Source organism: Taurulus bubalis, assembly GCF_910589615.1.
Source record: "Taurulus bubalis genome assembly, chromosome: 8".
Classification (NCBI taxonomy): Eukaryota; Metazoa; Chordata; class Actinopteri; order Perciformes; family Cottidae; genus Taurulus; species Taurulus bubalis.
In genome coordinates, this window is record NC_136596.1 from 25,999,009 (window position 1) to 26,020,904 (window position 21,896).

Genomic DNA, 21,896 nt, shown 5'->3' on the forward strand with positions numbered 1-21,896 from the left:
CATCTATCAATTCAATATTGCACATTGTGTCTCCATATTATTCAGGTTGTCAGTCACTGAAAAGTACTGCGTATGAGTTTCCCTAATGATGTGTTTAACCAAACCATGAATTCAGTATTTATACCCATTGACAGTATGCTGCTGAGTCTGACAGATAAAGGTTGAGTAGGTTATGTAGGGCAGTGTAGAGCAAGCTGCAGGTGGATGATAATGATGTGACAGTATGGCCATCGTGCAGTCGTTAAACAGCTCTAGCTAACAGTTAATCTAATGTGCATGCTTCAATCACAGAGAAGATCGATATCCCGGAGACCTCCTGATGCAGCAGATTAGCTTGTTACAGGGAGCTTCTGGGGAATTCATGATAGATAATGTGAAATTGATGGTATCATTACAGTCCAAGCAGAGCTGTGGCAAGCCAATGTGCTGCTGAAAACACCTCCATCAGAGGCTCGGGAAAATAAGGCTGATGAACACTCAGGTGCCATGCCCCTCTATAGCAGAGGAGACCTTTAGCCAAGCACATGATCAAGTACAGGACGATTTCAGATGAACGACGGGATGGGAGTTATCCAGACGTAACAGTGTACATCGCAAGAAACAAGCAATTCTACTTCATATACTGAATGTCTTCCAGGCTTTTAAAGGAAAAATACACCTTAACAGCTGAAGGTGATGCATCTTGTACTTTTGAACTACTTTTTACATTAATAATAATTATAATCAATTATGGTGGTGAAGAAATCCAGTGAATGTGGAGTGTGTTTTGAGAAAACCTGGCATGGTTCAATTGAATGTAAGAAACAAGTAAATTTGTGTCTCAGTTCTGAGACTCTTCATCCCCATACATGATATATTGATCATAGAATGGATGATTGTTTGTGTGCATTTTTTTAGCTTGTAATTTCTCTATAAAATTCAACTGATGCGTGTGCAAAAATGTCACGAGAGTGCTTCAACCATCCAATTATAAAGATGTAGTCCTGGTCCTATGACATGTCTATAAAGAAAGCCTGGATACATTTCAAGAAGTAAGAATATGGAAGGAAATGACTTGTCTTGGCAACGTAGGTGTTAGTATGTACGTTTTCTCTCACATACGTATAATGACACAGACAGGCAAGATGAGGGAGGTAGAGAAGGCATTACCCCATGAAGCTTCTTCAATTTGAACCCAGCACAGAAACAAAGAGAGGATCATGTCAATAAACAAACACACTTATTCTTCTTTCAGGATTTCATCACCAGTCTTGTTCCGACTCTCGGCTGCTTATGTTACAAGATTTATGTTCTGCTGCCATTGTCCTGCTTGTTTGTGCAGACTGAGAGGAAAAAGCTGCCAGTAACGGTAACACTGGGCTGTTGAACAGCCTGTATCCTCAAACTAAGGGTAAATACACTTATAACTGTAAAAATAATATTTCCTCACTTTTATATACATTTGAAACAAGGAAAGTCTGAGAAAAAAAGAGGCAAGAAATGGTATTATTAACGGTTAAAAATAGTTAAATTACTGAATTATAAATATAATGCTGCACTTGAAGTGCCACATAAAAACACCATGTTGATGACCATGTCCTATAAGTTTAGCTCTGAGAACACAGGCAGGGCCTTCCAACACTAGTGGACCATACATTGGTATTTGCATATAAGGCATGCTCCAACCTGGGGTGAGTGCATGAGTCCCATAAGAAAGGGAGCGGGATAAAGGAGACAACACAACCGTTTGTCCTTCCAGGTGTTTGGGTAAATACAAATCACTCTGCATATATTTGTGCATTGACATTTGTTTGTAAATCATTATGAGTCGGCAACCCAGTGTCATTACCATTCATATTGTTTAGGATTAAATTATTTTCTAGAGCACACCGTTCTTCATAGATTTAGCCTAGACTACAGTAGAGCAGTGATTGTCAACCACTGTGCCGCGGCACACCACTGTGCCGTGACAGATCGTCAGGTGTGCCGTGAGAAAATTTCCAATTTCACTTAATTGGTCCAAAAAAATATTATTTAGCTGCCGCAAATAATTTTCCATTGTTGAGCGTCTGAGCCTGCAATATAGTGGCTGGCCTAGTAGTTTCCTATAGAACAGGTCTGCACCTTGTTCTGCTATTAAACAAACTAAACGGCCGTATGTTATTGATCGTACACGACAGCTTGTAATTTCTGGATCGCGTCTACAACTCTTTCCGCCCCGATGCGATGCACACAGGAGACACAGTGGACAGAGAGAGCGGCGAAAAATATGTCGCGTGCTTTTCACAATGGGATTTGCTGCTTTAAGCTATCACTATTTTAAGCTATGAGCTCTCATGTTTAAAGCCCAACAGTTAAGGTATGTGTAGGTCAATCAATGACGTTTCTGAGGCTCTGGAAATATTCTTCCAAAAGCCCGAAAAACACACTCAAGTGACAAAGCCTGCTCACTTTGTGGTCATCATTAAAATAAATGAACACTATGTTTCCTTTAAGTCAGTATTTATCAAACTGGGGCGTAGTACAGGTGGGGCGCAAGAGGAAATGCTGATTTTACCGTACGCCGTTAATAGGTCACATGCGCGACTCGCCGATTCTTGTCATTTCGCCAAAAGCCGATCTTTATGAGATCTCCGTGAGGTCGTCTTTTCTGCTGTTGCGTCGCTCAACATGGAGCATGAATTGAGAACGGCTGCATCAAATCTACCTCGTTTTAAAAAGAGTTGTAGAGGAAAGCAGCTCACTGCAGCCACTATTAATGATACAACGTTATGCTCACACATCTGCACTCATTCTGTTTTGCAAAAAAATAGCTTGTTGTTTTCCACAATAAGCTATTTAGTTGTAACTAAATATTAGTTATTTTTTGCACGGATATAACTTTATTTTCATTTTTCTAACAAAGTGATAACACATTTGTTTTTGTCTGATGGAGCAATCTGGTTTAATTGAAAGTGATTTCAATGTTCTATTATTTATAAAAGCACAGAGGGAGTCACTAGTACTGTGAAGTATTACTTTGTAGTACTGTGAGGTGCCACGATGTAGTATGTCCGTCAGTCGCTCCCCCCACCCCAAAGCTGTAAACCAGGGGAAACACTGAATACTGTGACATTCTGTAACTTTTTGGGTTGTTGGTGTGCCGCGGGATTTTTTTATTGTAGAAAATGTGCCGCGGCTCAAAAATGGTTGAAAAACACTGCAGTACAGCATGCTCCTGGACCCCCATAGGTCTGTTTACCACAGTCACACAAAATCCTGTGGGATTTGTCCTGTAACAGTGTGACAATCTTTACCAAAAGATATTTATCTAATGTTGAATAATCTTCTGGTTATTTTTATTGAGTCATCTTTTTATTTGAAAGCAAGACTTATTGATTATACTTCAGATTGTGTTATTATGGTACCAGAAAATGTATTTAATTAAACTCAAAGTGGTAGAGAAAGCCAGGGAAGTACATAATAAAGCCTTGGGGGACCAGGTTGAATAGTAACCGCCAATCAGGGATACTCTGAGAAGAAGTAAAACACACTGGTAACAACGCAGGGATAAGTTCATTCGCCAACACGACACCTGGCATTCTATTGGTGGGGAATTGTGACAGAGTTGTTGCACAATAAAAATCCAAGAGAAAACGGAGACTAGATGTTTCATGAGCACACAGATGCAGCCTGTGAGGAGGAGGGCTAAAGCTGGAGCTCAGGAGATCTGGGCAAGCAACAACATATCTAAGCATACAGTTTGAGCAGAAGAAGAGAAAAAAGCCAAGAGTAAGTCTATTTAAGTGTGAGGACAGGGTTTTGAGGGAGAGCATTACAAAATCTGAAGTAAAATCAATAAGTCACCCTCTCAAACTTAAAGAACATGCTCTAGAATAAAGAAAGGAATAAAACTCCATACACTGTTCCTTTTTTTCTAGTGGACATTTGGCAGACTGAATGCTGACGTGTTGCTGCGCCCCACAGTTCACACTACATGTAGTTCCTAATTGAAGTTTTGTATATATATATATATTATATATATATATATATTACACCTGACATACCAGATTACACTGGTATGAGTAACAACCAAAGCTGAAGATCAGGATTAACTCTTAACAAGGTTATGACCAAAAGGTAGGAGATTTTGAACTTACGAAAATGCAAAAGCCACCAGCGCCCCACTGACCACTATGAAGTCCAGAATGTTCCACAGGTCTCTGAAGTAGGCGCCAGGATGAAGCAACAGGCCAAGGTCCACCATCTAAACCAAAGACACCATTATGTCTTTTTAGTTGGTATTTTCTTCATACTACTTTGTGCTGTTTAATTCTGTGTCATTTATATTTAACTTCCTTTGGATATATAACTATGTTATAAGGCCTGTACTCAGTGAGTCTATTATATAACTATGTATAAGATTATAATCATTTGCCCTAAAATACCTATATGGTTAACAATGTAATAATTTATATGTGCATTATTTCAGAAAGTTATTTTACATTTAATCACCATTGATTTATCTAAAAATAAAGTGGATAATACATAAAAAAGGGAGATTAATGCAGCATGATATCGTTGGTCACAATGATGTGAGGTCCTGGCACTAACTGCCTCCATGTCCATTACACATCCATCACTTAAGTACTTTCAGTAAGTAAACATGAGTCAGCAACTTCATTCTGATAAATTGTAGTCAAATACATTGCCATCACAGTTTAACTGAGTAAGAAAAGTGCAGTGAAGACAATGACATCGGTGTTTTGAATGTGTATTTTCCGACATGCTTACCTTGATCACCATTTCAAACGTGAAAACGCCAGTAAAGGCGTAGTCCAGATATCTGAGCACCTGCAAAAGAGAGACACAATCAGTGCTGGAACAGACACACAAATGGAGAGACATTTATCCTCTGGGGTCATGTCAAACATCATCATTGATATCACACCAGTCTGTAAGTTTGTGGCACTGCATGATGATGATGTTTGCTATGAACATTAGTAAATAACTTACTAAGGGAAGATGTAGCATCTATGTTCTCCATGCTTTAATTAACCAACTAACTCCATACAAGAAAATAAATCAGCATAAAACACTCTTGTTGTGAATAGTTTAATATTTGACTGCATATGTGAACGTGTTCAAGAACACTGTGTGACTCACATTGTTGCGAGGGGCGTTCGTCCAGACAGGGTCCTCTGCGGCCAAAGCAATACTGCTCATAGTAATGACAACCAGGATGGACATCTCAAAATAACGCAGAGTCACAATGTAGTGACATAACCGCCTCACCCTGAGGAGAGAGAGGCAGGGAGAGAGACAGTGATGTCTAACAGAGAGTAGACTGTAGCAGCAGCAAACAGAGCACATCTGTAGTCGTCATACAAGTTCACATGAGAAATGCAGTTCACGATTTCATTTGCTCATGTCCCAATGCACAGGGAGCACACTGTACAGTGACATACTGCATCACAGAACCTGGGGAGTGATCCAATAGGTGGGAGGGAGAATCAATTCAGCAAATTGTCACAATATTTTGCGTGGAAACATTGTAGCCATACACAGGTACCTATCTTTTATTATTTAAACCCAACAGTAACAACTGCTTTTTCAGTCCATTAGAGGGTGCTGAGTTGATTCTGGTGCGGTCATAGAGTCAGGAGGATTGGAGTCTATAGACTGTAATACAAACGTGTATTAACTTGTCAGGTGCATGATGCAACATTATTACAAGTTGTTATGATGTTGGTCAGTCTGTGTGCATGACTGACAAAACTATTTTGCTGCCATAAAAATTGTGTGAAATGATTATAGTGAAAACAGAGGTTGACTCTGCATCATTTGCAGTTGAAAGATGTAATAAATCACAATATATGATATGAAAATACTCAGCATATTGCAAAATGTTTATAATCATAATGTGATTGTATCCTGGCTTAAGTATTGCGATGAAATCATATCATGGGGCCGTCGGTGGTTCTCACCAATTAAAAGTCCACACAGAAAGCAATCAGGGAATCCAAATCATAGAAATACTGGATACTAATTAAACTGGCAGGAAATGTTGCACAAATTTAGGGAAAGCTGTCACAAAGAATAGTAGCTACAACCCTCTCAGTCAATTCCAAGCATAATGCTCATATCAAAATCCACATTGATGCCCATATGATGCAGATAGCATGAAGGGTATATCCTAATTGCTTTCTGTATTGATTTATTTTTATTTTTTGTGATTAGGTGGATCTTTGGAGCTTTATGCATTTGGAGTTTAGGAACTCGGTGAAGTGCATTTCTCATTTTGTTACATATACTAACACATTCTATGACGCCCATGTCTATAACTCATTATAAACATACTCATAATGTGTTATAATAATGTTATAATCTGCTTATATCACTGCATAATTATAGTTTGACACACTAATAATGTATATTGACTTATAAAGTAAAGTGCGATAACAGTTGTATTTGTCAAACTTAGATCTATAACACATTATAAATATAGGTATTATGTGTTTTATGATTATACTGCATATTGTATATGATTATAATGCACTACATGGCATTATAAAATGGTTATCATGTATAAAGCAATTATAACGCATTATGAACATGAGTGTTTGCAACTATAACCCAACAGTGCTTAAGCAGTTTATAATGCATCACAAGTGTATAATGTATTAGACATAGGTGTCATAGAAAGTGTTACCAAGATTTGCCCTGATGAGGGACTTGATGATGGCCTGCATTGGCGCAAAGTGTACACAGCCTTCCTTGCTCCATATTTGGCATTTGTCCTCTTGCAACTTAGCTGTGGCAAAATAATTGTCCTATGAGAACTAAACATTACGTAAATGTATAATTTAAATGCTATCCGGTGAGTATGAAGCAAAATGTACTGTACATATACAGGCTTGCTAGAGCCATCTATGTCAGTGGTTCTTAACCTTATTGGAGGTACTGAACCCTGCAAGCTTCATCAGTGCATTCACCGAACCCTTCGTAATTGGAAAAATACAATATGATTTCTTCAAAACATATTTTGTTAGTGCACAAAATGAACCATGCATCAGTTACACACAGAATCACTGTGTTCAAAGAACAAATTCTACAAAACATGAATTTCACACAAAAACATAACTCAATGAATATTTACTGCAAATCAATGTGACGAAAAGAAGAACATTTGTGTGTTGCGGCCCGACATTGCCAGTGTGAACCGGGCTAAACTGTGTGTGTCTTGACCCCTGCCGAACCCCTGAGAGTGACTCACCGAACCCCTGGGGTTCGATCGAACCCAGGTTAAGAACTACTGATCTATGTAGATATGTAGACAAACATACTCTGAGCTCATATATCAAGTCAGTGGAGAAACTAAAGCTAAAAGGACCACTGTTCCTGTTAATGTCATATAAAGACTAGCTACCACTGTCTACAGTGAGTGTGTTGGTATTGCTGATTGACAGAATAATACGATGATTGTTTATGTGAAGGTCTACTTCTACGCTGAGGACTGTGATGTAGGATTGGTAGATTCCTTGTATTTATGTGATGATATGATAGTCCATAGATGTGAAATGAAAGAGCAGATATCACCCGATCTTCCCATGGTCTATCTCCCATAGCATATGGGTGGTCCTTCAGGGAGGTAAAGGAGTGGAAAAGAGAGGTTGAGGTGACTTACGGGTTGGTTTGTCCAAAGATGAACATAGAACTGTAAGGCAGGATGGGTTTGGGTCCACTCTCATTCATGGGCATCGTCTCACAGTCAATACTGTTCACTGAGGAGATAAGATGGTTTAATTACAGCAACACAGACAAGGCTCATGACATTCACATTTATCTCTCTCAGCGGCCTCTGTCTTCACCACAAATAGTAGGTAATTTAAATTGGGACCTAATTTAATTATCAAAATGGCCCAGTGGCATTGAATCGCAACCCGCAACAATCATATAATCTAATTTATTGTCCTTGAAACACCAGTGGATAATACATTAGATATCTTCCCCTTACCATTTAACCAAAGTCTGGCTGTCTTGTTGTCCGTCTACCGCTACAAATTGTCAAGTATTTAATAAAATCTCACCATCTTTAATTACTATAAAATACCTTCTTCCCGATCTCCACTCATAGAATTAAGACATTTCTTTATTTTGTAAATTCATGAAAAAATATTCTCTCATCTCCTGTCATCTCTCTACTGACTGGTTTAATATCAAAAGGTGCCCAGAAATGAGTTAAAATGAGGATAATTTACTAGTTTTAAGGTGACATCTAACTCTGTGCTTTCTTATTTTTTGTTAGTGACCTACCTTATCATACATAAAGATTGTATTCTAACAACATTACTCTACTATTAGTTACTTGATATTTTGTAGGAGACAGGACGACATAATTGATTTACTTAGTAAAGTGTTGGCACAGACTCTGACTCCACAACTAGAACAGATCTTGGTGTTGTGTGCACGGCAGGAGAATAAGTCAACCTTCCCAGACTAACAAGCAAACACTGCACCCCTGTACCCTATACCCATGTACCCTTATATCCCTGTAGCCTTACACAGGTAGCCTTACCTGTGTATCTGTACACATGTAACCCTGTACACCTGCACCCCTGTATCCATGCTTGAAGGTGTAGTTAGTTTAGATTTTTGACACTTTCTTTCCTTTTCAGCTTCATGTCTTAGTATCCGACTTCTAAAATGTATTTTTTTTTCTCTCCTGGAGTGATCATGACTGATAATCAGTTTTCCCCACGCATGGGGGCCCATGCTCATTTAGAAAAATGAACTGCATGTGCAAAGGGCACACGCTGCAGACATCTCATCTCATGTTTATCAAGTTCCTCACGTAGCTTTCTTCACAAAAAGTAATATCTCCTTCGTACTTGGTTTAACTTTATGTGGCTATGAAAAAAAAGACCTTCAATATAATGACTGCGATGGAAGTCAAATTATTGTGCATCCTGTAGGCCTCGGTTGGTACTGACTTTGTATGAAGGGGGTGTCTCCAGGTGGGGAGGTGATAGTCACAGGAGGAATTTGGATTGAGGTTTGGCCGGTTCTCTTGATGTTCCTGTGGTTGTCCGAGTCTTCTGGTTGGTCTGGAGGCCAGCTGGGCCCCCCAGAGCTGGGCCCCTGCTGGGGGGGGAAGGCGAGGCACTCCCCCTCCGAGTCACCAAACCTGTCCCTGAACAGATATTAATATACTGAACATTCTCAAATAGTATCTCTTACTGATGGCCTGGGGTGTAAACAATGAAAGCGTTACTTGCCACTACTATCAGGGGCATTCAATTTGACTGATGAATATGGCTTAACATTTACAGACCAGTAGAACCACTATTTAATTCTACAGGGTCACTACTTTCTGTGATGAGCTCTTTTAGTAACTCTATTAGGAGTATTAGGATTCTATTTCTATCCTTTCAAAAGGCAAGTGTCGTCCAAAATGATGATGACAATGACGTGCTGTGTGTTTTGGCTTTGTTCTCAAGGTAAACAGTGACTATGAGGTGCTGACTTTCATTTTTAAGGATAATTCCCCAATTATACTGTGGCTTTTGAAAGAGGTTTCTGGCGGCTGCAATTTGCGGGGGTTGTGGTTACTTTATTAAGTTTGCTGCATTCACTGAAACCAAAATACACAGCAAAATATGTGACAACAACATCATAATACTTAGCAGTATAGATAACATAATTTCTCTTTTTTCTTAATGGAACATACATGTATGCATACTTAATCAATGAGAGAATGAATGCAGTGGTGTTTACCTGTTACTGTGGGTCTTCTCTCTTTCGTAGGACTCCTCTCCTTCAACTGATTGGCCCCTGGATCCATGAGTCCGATGTCTCCTCCTCTCTCCAGTGGCTTCACCGTCTCCTCTGGAAGGTCGATCTCCATCTTTGTTAGACGAACGTCCATCTTTTTGGCGGGATCTTCGCTCTGCCCTGCCTCCACCGTTTACTGTCCCCTTGTCTCCTCTGGACTGCCGGTGTGAATGATGATGTCGATGCTCTCTCTCGCTCGTGACTCCTCCACCTCCGTTGTCATCCACTGAGCTCTGATGGTTATGCGTCCTGCCTCCCTCTCGGCTGCGGGACCTCTCGCTTTTCCCCTCTTTGCTCCGGCTGCCTTCCTGGTCTTTGGAGTGGCTGTGATGGACATGATGGCCCCCGTCATTAATGGTGCCACTGTTATCATTCGTCTCCTGGCTCGCTCTCGCCCGGTCCCCGTCTCTGTCTCGGTGGCGGTGGTGGTGGCGAGGCTGGTGAGGCACAGGAGCAGGACGGTCAGTGGCAGTCATCGCTGCCTCTGGCATGCAGGGCTTGTGATGGTGGTGCTGGTGACCAGCAGGCAAAGACCCTTCGCGAGGCTGAACAACCAGCGGCCGGTCGAGGTGGGTTTTCATGTCGGGCCGGATGTGGAGCGCTGAGGACATGCGGAGACGCTCGTCAAGCTCCAGCTCGCTGTAGAGGACCTCGCAGCTCGCCTGGTTCTGCCTCCTCAGCTGGTTGGCCCTCTGCTCCCACACAGACATCGTCTTCATCGACTTTTGCTGCTCCTTACTAGGGGAGGAGCAGAAGAACCAGACAAACCAAAACCACTGAGATTCATATTACCATATCAAAATCATACTTTCTTTTAACATACTCTTGGATGTCAGCGACACATTTTTTACACAACATTTCTACAAAGTGAATAAGCATTTTCGATGGATATACTGGCAGGCATGACACATTCATTATGAATGTACTTTACATGGCACATAATACCAGTAGTATATTTCACTTCACATCTCAGGATGGCACACATAGTTCCTACATGCTGCATGATTTACAGTATGAACACGGTGCAATGGAGCTTCAACACAACAAAACACTGGTCCATTGGGTCTATGGTCTACTAAGCATGGCCACATGACCATGCTTTGACCTTTGTCTGTGTGTATTACAGTACTTTGCAATGAGTGAACGCATGCTCTTTTGGTTGTGTGTGGAAACAAACTGCAGATATCTTCACAGTGGGAGATTACATCTTACAATGCCATCTCTTTATGATAGAAGTCAATCTGTTCACTAAACTTTCCCCACATATGCATACTTTGTACTCACAATCTAAATGTGAAAACTTAAAGAGCCAGCACACTCCACTACCCTCTTTAGGATCTCCTGCTATGAGGTGGATGGACATTATGGGACTCACTTAATGAACATAAACGCTCCTACCACGGTGTGCATGACAAGACATACGGGTGGCTGTGTTTTTGTTCACATGGTTTATTCATCTTGCTTTTATGAATGTAAATAATGAGATCATGATTAAGTATGTTCTTAAGCATGTGATCATCATCATGGACCACCTTGCTAGCAGGCGGTTGGGTTTACCTCAGGTAGTGATGGACTGGAGTGCAGACATAACTCCTACAAACACAAAAAGGGAGCAACAAACAGGAGAGAAGGAACTTCAAATGGACAGAAACAGGTTACAGACAAAAACACAGAGGGGACAAATGAGCTTCAGTAAAAGAAATATACAAAAAAACAAAAGAACAAATGTTGCTGAGGAGAAGCAGGGAAATAATGGGGACAGGAGACAAAGATACTAATGTTTGGTTTCCATAGCATTTGTTTCAATGTTTCACTACTACACATAGTGGGGCGTGACACTGATGCTTCTCAGAACTATCTAGTCTAACTATTCTTCATAGTTGTTCATGTAACCTAAAGCCTTATTTCATAGCATTTCTTTTGATATCTCACTACGTATAACTAAAGAAACAGTGTGTGAGCATTTGCTTATTTACAGAGGACATTAGTGCCTGTATGTACCTGCAATCTGCCCTCCAGAGCATCCATCTACCCAATATGTTCCTCTCAGTGGTTTGAGCTACAAAAGCTTTTTATCTATGTAAATTAGATTTCTACAAAGTAAATTTCAACAAGGTGCACAAATATTTATAATAAGAAACAGTGTAATCTGATCTCAGACTTGGATGGTAAACACTCGCTTGCTCGCTGGCAACAAAGTTGTGCATATTACAGAAATGATAGCAGCATCTTAAAGTCATTTATTAATCAATTTGTAATGTGGTATAGTAAACTGTAAGGCATCTGGTACTTTTAATATTGTTAATTCTTCATGGTTATTAAATTAGTAACGCTTCGTTTTTCTTGCATGATGAAAAAGAAGGCTCAACAACTTGTTGCAAGAAAAACTCAACATCTGCCATTGCTTCCACTAAGGTCTTCATCTGCACAGGCCCAAAGCTGACACGGCAGCAATAACATACAATGCATATTAACAACCACCTTGGGAAAATGAATCACAACTGAAAACATACAGTGTGAACTATGTTATGAAATCTACAGGAGAGGTGCAGTTATTGAAAAAAGACAGAAGGATGTGGATCACAAACACTCAAATACCACAATCACTGAGACAGACATTTGTGGAAACCATAAAAAACAGAAGACAGGATTGAAAATATTGAAACACTCACACAACTCTATCAGAATAGTGTGATCACAGAGGAGCTGTCATGTTGTTTTGGACAATTTATACAGAAGAATGACATGATGACAGCAGAAGAATACAGGGTTAAACAGCAGAAAAAGAGGAGGGAGATGGAAGGATTCAAAATGTGTAACAAAGGTAATAACTCACAGTGAGTTAACGCTGCAGATGGATGAGCTGCTAGAGTGCACGTTACCTCGACTGCGTGTTAGAAAACTGCACATGCACAAAACAAAAATGGGGGAGAGGGAACATCATATAGGAGGAAGTCAGAAAAGCAGACAGACCATCTTCTCTCTGTCCTTTAGTCTCCCATCACAATGGAACACAATGGACAGTCAAAGCTCAGAAATAAGACAGAGATAAGACAAGACTGAGCCTGAACCAGAAAGGAAATGTCTTGCAACTTTGACTGCCATGATGGCAGTTAGTTAGTTATTTTTATGCTAAAATGTACAGATATTTATAAAAGGTAGAGCTGCTCTGGAAACAACAATAATGTCATGGAGGAAACGGAGATATATTTGGCTACATATTGAAGTCAGTGACAAACAATGTAATGTTGCTGTTGCTAGTAATGTTTGTGGAGTGACTCAAAGTGCTCAAAGTGCTGTGGCCAATCATGTCAAATCCATGGATATGGTCAACACTACTGATGAGAGATCAGGTCTACTTGGTATGTTCTGATTAAAAACTGTTGGATGAAAATACTTTATAGTTTAACTCACGGCAAAATGTCCGGACGTTTTTCTGTGTGTGATTTTTTTTTAATTAAAGTTAATTTAACCCTTGTGTTGTCTTGGGGGTCAAAATGACCCGTGTACGAGTGTATATGTATGTGTGTTGATGGGTCATTTTGACCCCCAAGACAACACGAGGGTTAACTGGTATAAATGGGCCAGAACTTCACATTTCAAACCCAGTTGTCTAGTAGCTCTGCATTACGTTTGGATTAGGTAAAAACAAACCTAGAGGAAGAACTTGCAAGACTTAAAGCTGCATTACAATAATTTTTTTGGCCACTTATAGGCATCTAATTAAGCCAAAATCACAACACTGACACTTCAAATTGTGATAGTGAACATGTTCATGTAAGTCCACATGAAGTATACAAGTTCAATATTCACTCTCCAGTTAGCTTCGTTGTTGGATCCACTAGTTCAAAAAACACCTTTCCCTTTAGCTGCTAAACGCTCAAATGTGTCTTTCTGCTGTTTGCTACTGAGCAGGTAGTGAACAGTCAGAGCATTTTGACGGAAAACAGCTGCCTGCTGCTGCTGGAAGACATGTTGATAAAAGTGGAATTTATTAACTGTAAAAACAAAACAATGTGCCAAAAGATTCTCAAACGCTCCATTGTAGTAATTCTCTGGGATTCTGTCACAATTTGATCTATTGTTTAGATACAAAATATTGATTAGTGCAACTTTAAAGACCAGAATGAAAGACGTTAAAGTCAGTGCCATTATATGAATTGCCTTTTGACACAATTTCCCTCTTTCACTGACTGAGAAAACAGAAATGCACACTCACTACATGCATGTGTCAGTGTGAATGAGTGAATGTGGATATATGCATCATTATAGGGTAATACCCTTGAATGGATAGAAGACTAAAAGTACTTCACCACCTCGCCATGTAGGGTAGCTACTATGTGTTCCAAAGGCTGAGAAGCACGGCCACCAATGAGTTTATTAATGCCTCCAGAACAGCACTCTTATGGGTTTCTGACACTAACATCAATGTATACAAATAAGCCTTAACATGCATAATAACACAGTTTGCAAGAAAATACTAACCAGTATACAGAATAGTATCTTCAGAAGGGGGGAGAGAAGAGTTAACAACATTGTATTGTAGATTGTTCTTTACATTTTATGTTGTTGTTATAAAAAAGAAATATTGGAAACAAGAATAAAAACTATATACAAATACAAATTGAATGCCAGCTAACTGATGAAATAACTATATATATATATATATATATATATATATATATATATATATATATATATATATATATATATATGTGTGTGTGTGTGTGTGTGTGTGTGTGTATGTAGTAAGTCCATAATTAGCCTTCTAAATGATGTAAACCTAATTGCACAACTGCTGTCTTTGCTTTTTTTGTAAAATATTTGTCCGTCCCAATCGGCCCGTTGGGCCGTTGTCAAAATTATAATGGGATGTCAACGCAGGTTTTTTAAGAGGGTGTAACATATCTATCACCCTATTTGTGAGTCGTATCCTGATGTAATGATGTTTCTTCAGGACCTGCAGTAGCCTATAGTGGAGACATTAGGAAGACTGAAAACAGGAATCTGTCTTGTGAAGAAAAGAATGTGTGTCGTGAGGAGGTTAGCATAGACTTTCACTGGGACATTGAGTCTGAGGAGTTTAGTCAACATTATGCGTTGTTTCAACCAGAGGTCGTCACCATCACATTTAAGAACTACACCAAAGGTCGGTCTTGTGGGAAAGCATTTCAAGAGCTGAATCAAACAGACACCATGTATGGAAGTATCAATGAATGAACACTGTTGTTTATGTTTGTGTGGATGCAGACAGAGAAACAGGGCTTTATATAAATAAAGAAGAATGTAAATGTGTGTGTTGCTATATTAAAGTACTGAATTATTATGTGCAAAGCTATTTTATATTTTGCCTTTCTTCTATATATGTTGTAGGCTAGGATTAAAGGTTTGTAATTCAAACCCAAAAAGATATTTGGGCACTGAATAAAAGGGCATGATGGAGGGATTTACTGCACAGTGTGTGTATTTGCAGAAATGCCCTTTAGCATTGTCAGTACAACATAGATGTACTGTCTGTGTGGATGTGTGACACAACTAACATTAGAAGAGTTGACTTACGCTGTGATGGAAATGTTGGTGGCCGACATGGGGCTGACCTCCTTTACCTCCTTGGCCTTCTGGAGTGCAAGCTTCTTATTGATGGCCTCCTCTTGCTCTTCTTCATCCTAAAGAGGATGTGGAAAAACAAACACATACATGCACGCACACATACACAAACATCCACACAGAAATACATACATAAAGTACATGCACACACACACACACACACACACACACACACACACACACACACACACACACACACACACACACACACACACACACACACACACACACACACACACACACACACACACACAATGAAGACCATCATCTGCAGCAGAGTTGGTTGCTTTACTCCACCTCGTCAGTAACACCATCAATACAGATTGGCCAGTCTTCATTTCTTCTTTTACTGCTTCATCGTTTTAAATTCAGTATAATGTTAACTTATACAGCACTGATTCCATCAGTTATACCAAACCAATGTGGGATTTCATTTTTATTTTTTTTATTTAGTTTTGTGCTTACAGGCTGAGAGTGAATGCTTAGACGAATGAATCAACACCTCACCTTTTTTAACCATGCCATACACAAAGGCACCAAAAGTAAAAACACATGTTCTGCTTTGCACTTTGTTTGCTATTCTACAACACACTTCTACTGTAATTCTATTGTTCTTTCTAAAAAAAAAGTACTGTACTGAAACGATCTTTCACAAATGAAGAGGAGGAAATTAAAAACAAAGTACCAAAGACAGCAGTTTGTTGTTGTTGCTTTGACAGAATCATGTGTGTTTCATTCTGTTGCAAAAATGACATTTTGAAAAAGGCTTGTTAGATTTGGATTGCAGAGTTTAATTTTGATCTTTTTCTCCAAGTGTTGTGTCTTATTTTCCTTGTGTGTAGAGTTTTGACTCAATAAACCAAATTTCACAAGTGTGTAAGTAATCGCATAAAGTAGAAAGGTAAAGTGCTTTCACTGATGATGCGGTGGCTAAGACGATGTGTCTGGCTCTATCTGCTCCTGTAATCAGATTTAAAGCCAGAGCGCCAAGCCATAAAGCAATACTCCACCTTAGTGAGCTCCTGGGCATTTGCGAGGTTATCAACAGCGATGGCCAAGAATACGTTGAGAAGCGTGTCTGTTTTTTTGTGGTCTAAGGAAAAGATTAGATAATTGATGAAAACAGAATGTATTTTTACAATTGCAGTTGTTCTTCAAATCCATATTTTCGATGACTTCTTTTCATGCTGTGACAAGGCTGCCTGCCAGCCACAATGGTGATAGTGATAGCAGGATACAGTTTCCAAAGAGAGTGAGAACGATGAAATAAATGGAGGAGAACATTCCCCTGCGAACGCCCCCTTGTGCTTCGATCCCATGGTACATGACTGCATTCCAGTCCTCTCCAGTTAGGATCTGCAGGGGAGACACAGGCTCAGGTTTCTGAGTCCAGTTCAGTGGTGCAGTGCATGCAGAGCAGGCAAAACGCATGATGGAGTTGACCTTTACCTGGAACACGGTGAGAATCGCTGCCGGGAATGTGTCAAAGTTGGTTGTCGGTGTTTCGTCTTCAAAATTAAATCTGCGGGGAGGAATTGCATGTAATCAAGCTTTAAAGCCACAACACAGTCACAGCCCCTCCCCCACCTGCTGGAGGATGGAGAAGCATATTGTCTTCTCCATTAGGCTGCAGCACCATTCATGCCAATTACATCCGAGTCGTCTGAGGGCCTGGTCTGTGTGACCTCATGGCTGGTCTTTGAGTGTTTCTTCTTCTCAAATAGATGAGCTGTGCTATTGCTGACATTTTGTATTTCTGTCTGTCTACCGGGACCTAATTACAGTACACATCCGATGTGAGGAATGCAGATGGAGGCGGTTAAAATGGTAGCAGTATTTGTCTTCTGCCTTCTCTAAATGCATGACGGCTTTTCCTTAGTCTGGATCTCATTAAAAGACACCCACAGACAGTAGAGGTAGTACTGCCTTTGTTTCAGCAGCCTATGTATGGTTTTATTTCCCTATGATATATGTCTTCTTCCCAACTTTTAGACCCTTTAATTATCCTTGGCTTAAAACAGTTTACACTTGTTGCTCCATCAATGTTTCTGAAATAAATATTAGTTTTCATGGAACTCATCTTTAACTCTTGATTACTTTTGCAAAATATACATCTGTATATTATTGGATAGAGGAGAGTGCCAGTATGGTGTTGGGACATGCTGAGCCTCAGTAATGTCAAAGAAGTCTAACAATTTAACAGATTTTGTCACTTCTGTCAAATATTTCATCTCAATCATGCTTTTGGTGGAATCATCATGATCGAATGTCCAGTTTTTTTTTTTTTTTCTGCTGTAACTATGGATGTGAAGTCAATAAGATGGAATATTGAAGACTACTAAGCAAGATCTTACTGTAGATTAGATGTCTCTTTTTGTTTACTTCTTATTTATAATAATAGCAATAATAACTAGCTGAGTAAACAAACAACAAGAATAAAAGTAGTAAGTAAATAAAAATATAAAAACGTTCCAAATATTTATGGGTTCAGTGTATTCAGGCATACAATAACCTTTTGACGGTCTCATGATTTTGCTGAACATAAAGGGCAAAAGGTGATGGGCTGACTCCCATTGCGTAATACTGCAGCAGCATTGCATTTGGGGAAAACAGATCTTGTTTTGAAAGAGGGGTCCCCCCTCTACACATGACCTGGGCCAGAACTTTCCCTCTTCACGCCTGTATGTTCACATCGCCTGGATGAGTCAACACTTTGAGAATGTCAATGCTAATTGCGTCAATTGGGTTCGAAGGCTTACTTTAAAAACGCGAGAACTTATGAGCAGCAGCAGAAGAAACAAATGACTCACTGGCCCCCAAACAGCTGCATGCCCAGCAGAGCGAAGACCACAATGAAGAGGAAGAGGAGGAACAGCAGGCTGATGATAGACTTCATGGAGTTGAGAAGGGATACGACCAGGTTCCTCAAAGAGTTCCAGTACCTACACACACACAGACATTTGAATATATTCAGTGATATTCTGGCATAACCAGTGTCCTACACAGACACACAATGCTGATGACTCACTTTGTGACTTTGAAGATCCTGAGCAGCCTCAGAGCCCGCAGGACACTGATGCCAAATGAGGCCCCGGGTTTGATGGCAGCCCAGATCACCTCAAAAATACTGCCAATGATCACCTGCAAACACAGTTTTCATTTCCAAATGCTCCAAATATTTGTACCATTCTGGCCATAATCACAGGCATTTTTCTGAAACATCTGAAATACTCTGTGCATGCTAACAATAACATCCACTGGGGATTGACTGAACTCCCAGCTGAGCAGGACGACTCACCCCAAAGTCAAAACAGTTGAATGATGAGTGGAAGTAGTTCTGCGGACCGAGGCCGTACATTTTCATGGACATCTCTGCCAGAAACAGGCCCAGGAAGACAAACTCTGCTAGGTCTGTCCAGAGACAATGAGGACACACACAGATCAATGGGTTTAAAAGGGCCTCCCTGCTCAACTCAATAAAGCAGCTACTGCTGCCTGTTCAGCTGTGCCCACAGCAAATAGGATAGAGAAAGAGTCTATTGTTTGAGGAAATAATGCTGTACACTGCCCTGATGGAGTGTGTGAGATGTATGCTGTGAAATATACAATAATACTCGTGTGCACATCTGTCTTACAGAGAAAGCAGGTGCAATCAATATCAGTATGCAGGCAAGGTTACCTCATAGTGACTTGAAGTATTGCTCTCTAGCTAGGAAATCTAAACTTCTCAACAAGTGAATGGTGAGATGAGGGATTGCATGATCCAGTTCTTTGGAACCTCAAACCTCCAGCTCCACTTGTACCCACCATAGTGGAGCCTGTGCACTTATGCTTGCCTTGGTTTCAAATCAACCTGAGTATCTGTTATTTTACATTGTGTGGTGCCAGGAATAACATCTCTGTGCACAATCAAAGAATAAGTAACCATCACATTTTTTATAAACATATGAACGAGACACACACAGTGTTCTGCTATAGCGTGAAGAAAAGCATTCTGAATTTAAATAGAATGTAAAAGCAATAAAATAAATAGATGTTCGGCAGCTCCATCTATAACTTAAACAAGCTAATAAATCTGTGATTGAAACAAATTCATTTTCATATGATATTATTCTGATATATTGTTGTTTGTTGAATATTGTGATATTCTGTTTACAAAACACTTGTTTATTGTGTTTTGTATGTAGTGTGAATGATCCGCTCTACTGGCCAGCTCTAATTAGCTACCATAGCCTCCTACTACTGTCACATAGTGCCATCCTAAAATGTTATTGTTGCAATTACAGCTGGTACATTAGCCATCATATACTACTGGTCATTCCAGTAGCTTAAGTGTGTGTGTGTGTGTGTGTGTGTGTGTGTGTGTGTGTCCTTCACATATCTCGAGCACCGTTCATCGGATATACTTCATACTTCCCTGGTGTACAAGGACATGCAGTGTTGAAGCTGAACACAAAACACGTTCAATATGAATACACAAGCAAGCGATAGGTCTACGTGCAGCAGTGCATGTCATCTGTAGAGGGCCTTTACAGGTCGCGGCTCATTGACTGCAGTTCACTTTTACTGCTGGATGCTGAATATACTATCTAATATACTAACCCACGATAAAATACTGCAGAAACTCACAGAGTGCAAAGGTGAGCCAGTCAGGCTGGTCATAGTGTACTATGGCTACACACAACGTGTTGAGGCCAACCAGGCACAGCACAGTCCAGTAGAAGCTCTGGGATTTGACCAGATGGCGGATTGTGAAGCGCATCCTCTTCTCTTTCCTCCTGAAGTAAGACGAATTCTCGTTCTTGCTCTTCAAGCTGGCCCGGGCAAACGGCGACCCTGGGGGGGCAGTTGGAGCAAAACACACACATTGCACTAAAGTTACCATGTCTAAACTGAGGTGGTCTGGAGATCTAGAGTGTACATGGACATGAGAACGCACTGTAGAGCTTGTCAGTTTGAAGTTGGCACTGCAGTACAGTCCAGCCTGTATCCTATAGAGGGGAGCCCCACTGGCACAGTCAAAAGTATGAACTGAAATGAAAATATATAATGAACTATTTCATAGTCATGAGCTTTATCTGCCAAGTAGCAAAGTGAAGCTTTTTAGATCACAGTGCTCTGTCTTCACCATTTCCCTTTTGCCTGAACTATATTAAACCTTCTGTAACTTAAATTAAGCTCAAATATCAAGTGGGATCAAGTTATATCAGAGTGAATCACCTGAAAAACTACTAACTCGCTATGTTAAAAGTCTTTGGTTGTATTTATGAATTGCTGGATTTAAAATACATTTAAATACACGGAAGAAGAAATCACTCTCTAGACATGCAGCTGCATTTAAGACACTCTGGTGCTGATGTTGTTTCATGAACACAAAGAAAAGTGTGTTTCGGGAATGGGTGCAATCATGGATGAAGTTGATAGTTTTATACCAGGGGCAATCAGTCCCAATAGAGCAACACATCCACCGAGCTGTTTGAGTTGTCTTCAACATACAGAGCCAAGGCAGATTCTCAAGTATCGTCCTCACCAACAGATGAGATGTCAGTGAAGTGGTCCTCGCCTTCCTCTGCATTGATGAGGTCATTCTTACTCTTCTTGGCCCTTTTCAACACTGTGAGAAGAATATAGTAGAAATCAATCACACGAGTCTCAGGCAACCTTTCTGATTCAACTCTGAACTTTTCAAGTTCAATAAGGTGGATTCTCTCAAAAGTCCTCATTTATTCTGCATGTAGGGAATTTGTAATAACTAGTGTCAGTCAAGTTCCATATCTGCAAAGTGTTAGTCTTACGTCATTGGTCTTGCTTTCTATACATGTTGCATATTGTTTTCTATCAAGATTCATTCTGGAAATGGCAGTTCTCACCAGAGTTGTTGTGTTTTTTTTTGTACCATGCTCCATCCAGAGATTTCTCCTCTGCGTTCTTGTCTTCCTCTGCCAGCATTACCTCCTCTGCAACACAAATACCACACCTTGATTCACAGTCATAATCCAAACATATTTGTGTCAACATCTACTACAGCAAAGACTTTTGATTCAAATATTTGTTTGTTTTCTGACCTGCTTTGCAAATCCACTCCAGGTACCCAGTTAACTCTCTCTCTATCTGCTGTTGTCTGCGGAGCTTCAGGAAGTCTTGCCTCTTCTCCACCCGCTCTCTCTCTTTGGCAAACTCCCTGTAGAACACACGCACACACACACACACACACACACACACACGAGTAAGACAGAGTCAGTGAGTCAACGTTATTGTGGAATGGAACTCAACAACGGGATGCTGTCAGATGTTGAGACTCAACAAAAACAATGGACGTGGAAACATTTGGCGTAGAAATTATGAATAATTGTAATTGTATAACATCAGTCCCCAAAAAAGGCCTTTTCAGGAACATGCACAATTTGCATAGGAACATTTAAATATTATCCCCACACTGTAAGTCCTTTGTTCTAATTTTGTTTTGAGGTGCTTGCTTTTCTTTTAGATCTGGAGAT

General features: G+C 40.0%; 1 protein-coding gene across 1 annotated transcript in view; it reads right to left on the reverse strand.

Annotated features, from left to right (window-relative positions):
* cacna1ba (calcium channel, voltage-dependent, N type, alpha 1B subunit, a) overlaps positions 1 to 21,896 on the reverse strand; it is a gene marked incomplete at both ends in the record, with an annotated part of 120,532 nt that overhangs the window by 36,480 nt on the left and 62,156 nt on the right. The window contains 19 exons of the mRNA XM_079221877.1: positions 4,119 to 4,225; positions 4,753 to 4,812; positions 5,125 to 5,254; positions 7,646 to 7,742; positions 8,952 to 9,145; positions 9,736 to 10,530; positions 11,350 to 11,385; positions 12,629 to 12,694; positions 15,352 to 15,458; positions 16,410 to 16,477; positions 16,638 to 16,755; positions 16,849 to 16,921; positions 18,210 to 18,341; positions 18,428 to 18,540; positions 18,698 to 18,810; positions 20,029 to 20,271; positions 20,930 to 21,013; positions 21,270 to 21,356; positions 21,465 to 21,580. Of these exons, the coding sequence (XP_079078003.1) occupies positions 4,119 to 4,225; positions 4,753 to 4,812; positions 5,125 to 5,254; positions 7,646 to 7,742; positions 8,952 to 9,145; positions 9,736 to 10,530; positions 11,350 to 11,385; positions 12,629 to 12,694; positions 15,352 to 15,458; positions 16,410 to 16,477; positions 16,638 to 16,755; positions 16,849 to 16,921; positions 18,210 to 18,341; positions 18,428 to 18,540; positions 18,698 to 18,810; positions 20,029 to 20,271; positions 20,930 to 21,013; positions 21,270 to 21,356; positions 21,465 to 21,580 (2,739 nt within the window). The remainder of the gene's footprint in view (positions 1 to 4,118; positions 4,226 to 4,752; positions 4,813 to 5,124; positions 5,255 to 7,645; positions 7,743 to 8,951; positions 9,146 to 9,735; positions 10,531 to 11,349; positions 11,386 to 12,628; positions 12,695 to 15,351; positions 15,459 to 16,409; positions 16,478 to 16,637; positions 16,756 to 16,848; positions 16,922 to 18,209; positions 18,342 to 18,427; positions 18,541 to 18,697; positions 18,811 to 20,028; positions 20,272 to 20,929; positions 21,014 to 21,269; positions 21,357 to 21,464; positions 21,581 to 21,896) is intronic.